The following is a 1,280-nucleotide window of genomic DNA, read 5'->3' as shown; positions in this document are numbered from 1 at the left end:
AAGAAAAAAAAAAAGAAAAAGAGAAAGAGAAAGAAAAACTGGAGAAGGAGGTAGGTATGTGGGGAGAGGAACAGAAGCAAAGGCATGAGCCAGCGTTACTGGAAGCCTAGGCATGCCTCTTTCTGCCAGCACTTCCTAGAGTAGCTGAGGAGGGTCAGGTATTCTGAATGCAGAGGCTTGAAGATATCTTCTTGATCCAGCACCGCGTTCATGTTTTCTGGACGAATTTCTCCGGGACCACGGCCAGCGGCTTCAGCAGGGCGGGCACCTTCTGCCACAGTAGCGGCTGCCCAAGCCGGACAAGTCAAAGCCCCCCGAGGTGATGGGCACGCCCTCAGAGCTGAGGATGCTGCCAACAGCAGCGGAGGTGGAGGAGCCCACAACAGTGTTCTGCGGGAAGGAGCTGAGGATGGGTCCAGGCAGGGTCACCACCACGGGAGAGGGCTCGATGACGATGGTGGAGTTCTGGCACTGCCTGACACAGGGCTCATTGCAGCTGCTGGCCAGAGGAGTTGGGCCACAGGGCCGGCATGGCACACACTGGGAGTAGCAGGACATGTCTTGGGACTGGAGGTACACCTAGAAGAGAGGGATAGACTGCAGAAGGAAATGAGAATATGTGAGGGGCAGCCTGGATAGCCTCTCACAAAGGAGCGAAGGGAACTGCTAGGGATGGAGAAGGCGGCTTGGGACAGCCCTTCATTAAGCCAGGGCCCTACAAAGAGCAGTGTGGCCCAGGGAGACTCTCACAGACTGTATGAATCTGAAGCCATGTGAGCTGTTCCAACCATTCTCTATGCACACCTTATCCCCTCCACGGTTTCCCATAGCAAGAACCACAACTATCTGATTGAATGACTCTCGAGGCAAAATCTGACTTTGCAGGAGGAGGAGACAGAGCTTTACACTTACCTGGTTCCCAACGAGAAGGAGATAAGAGAAGTGGATGGTAGAGCTGGGAATTAGGCTGCCTTTTATACTGGTCCTTCATTGCTGCAAGCCAAGAGGCATCACTGAAACAGGCAATAATTTTATGACAAACACCCAGTGAATGCAAGCCATCCCTGCTGAGTTTTGGTTTCCTGCAATGCTGCTTTTTCATTTCCAGATTTTTCCTATGCCCATCCTCTAATGAAGGATTCTTTGAAATGCTGCAATGAAAGGCCCAAAGATTTGTAGGGCGGGATTGCACTGGTGAGGCAGATGACTCAGCTCAAGTGCTGGATGGGTCCAGAGCAGGCCTGGTTCACTGCAGTGAAGCTCCTTGAAGTGTCATTCTC

The 1,280-nt window shown here is 52.3% G+C and overlaps 1 protein-coding gene across 1 annotated transcript; it reads right to left on the bottom strand.

Moving 5' to 3' along the window:
- Positions 1 to 214: 214 nt before the first annotated feature.
- On the bottom strand, positions 215 to 991 carry LOC100544531 (feather keratin Cos1-1/Cos1-3/Cos2-1-like). Its single transcript, XM_031557514.1, has 2 exons — positions 913 to 991; positions 215 to 560 (listed from the first exon to the last, which is right to left on the bottom strand). The coding sequence occupies exons 1-2, from the start codon at positions 989 to 991 to the stop codon at positions 253 to 255; spliced, it is 387 nt and encodes a 128-aa protein (XP_031413374.1). The 3' UTR covers positions 215 to 252.
- Positions 992 to 1,280: the final 289 nt, after the last annotated feature.

This window comes from Meleagris gallopavo, unplaced genomic scaffold, assembly GCF_000146605.3.
Source record: "Meleagris gallopavo isolate NT-WF06-2002-E0010 breed Aviagen turkey brand Nicholas breeding stock unplaced genomic scaffold, Turkey_5.1 ChrUn_random_7180001837621, whole genome shotgun sequence".
Lineage (NCBI taxonomy): Eukaryota > Metazoa > Chordata > Aves > Galliformes > Phasianidae > Meleagris > Meleagris gallopavo.
Note: the sequence above shows the minus strand (reverse complement) of the source record. Positions and strands in the feature narration are given on the sequence as shown.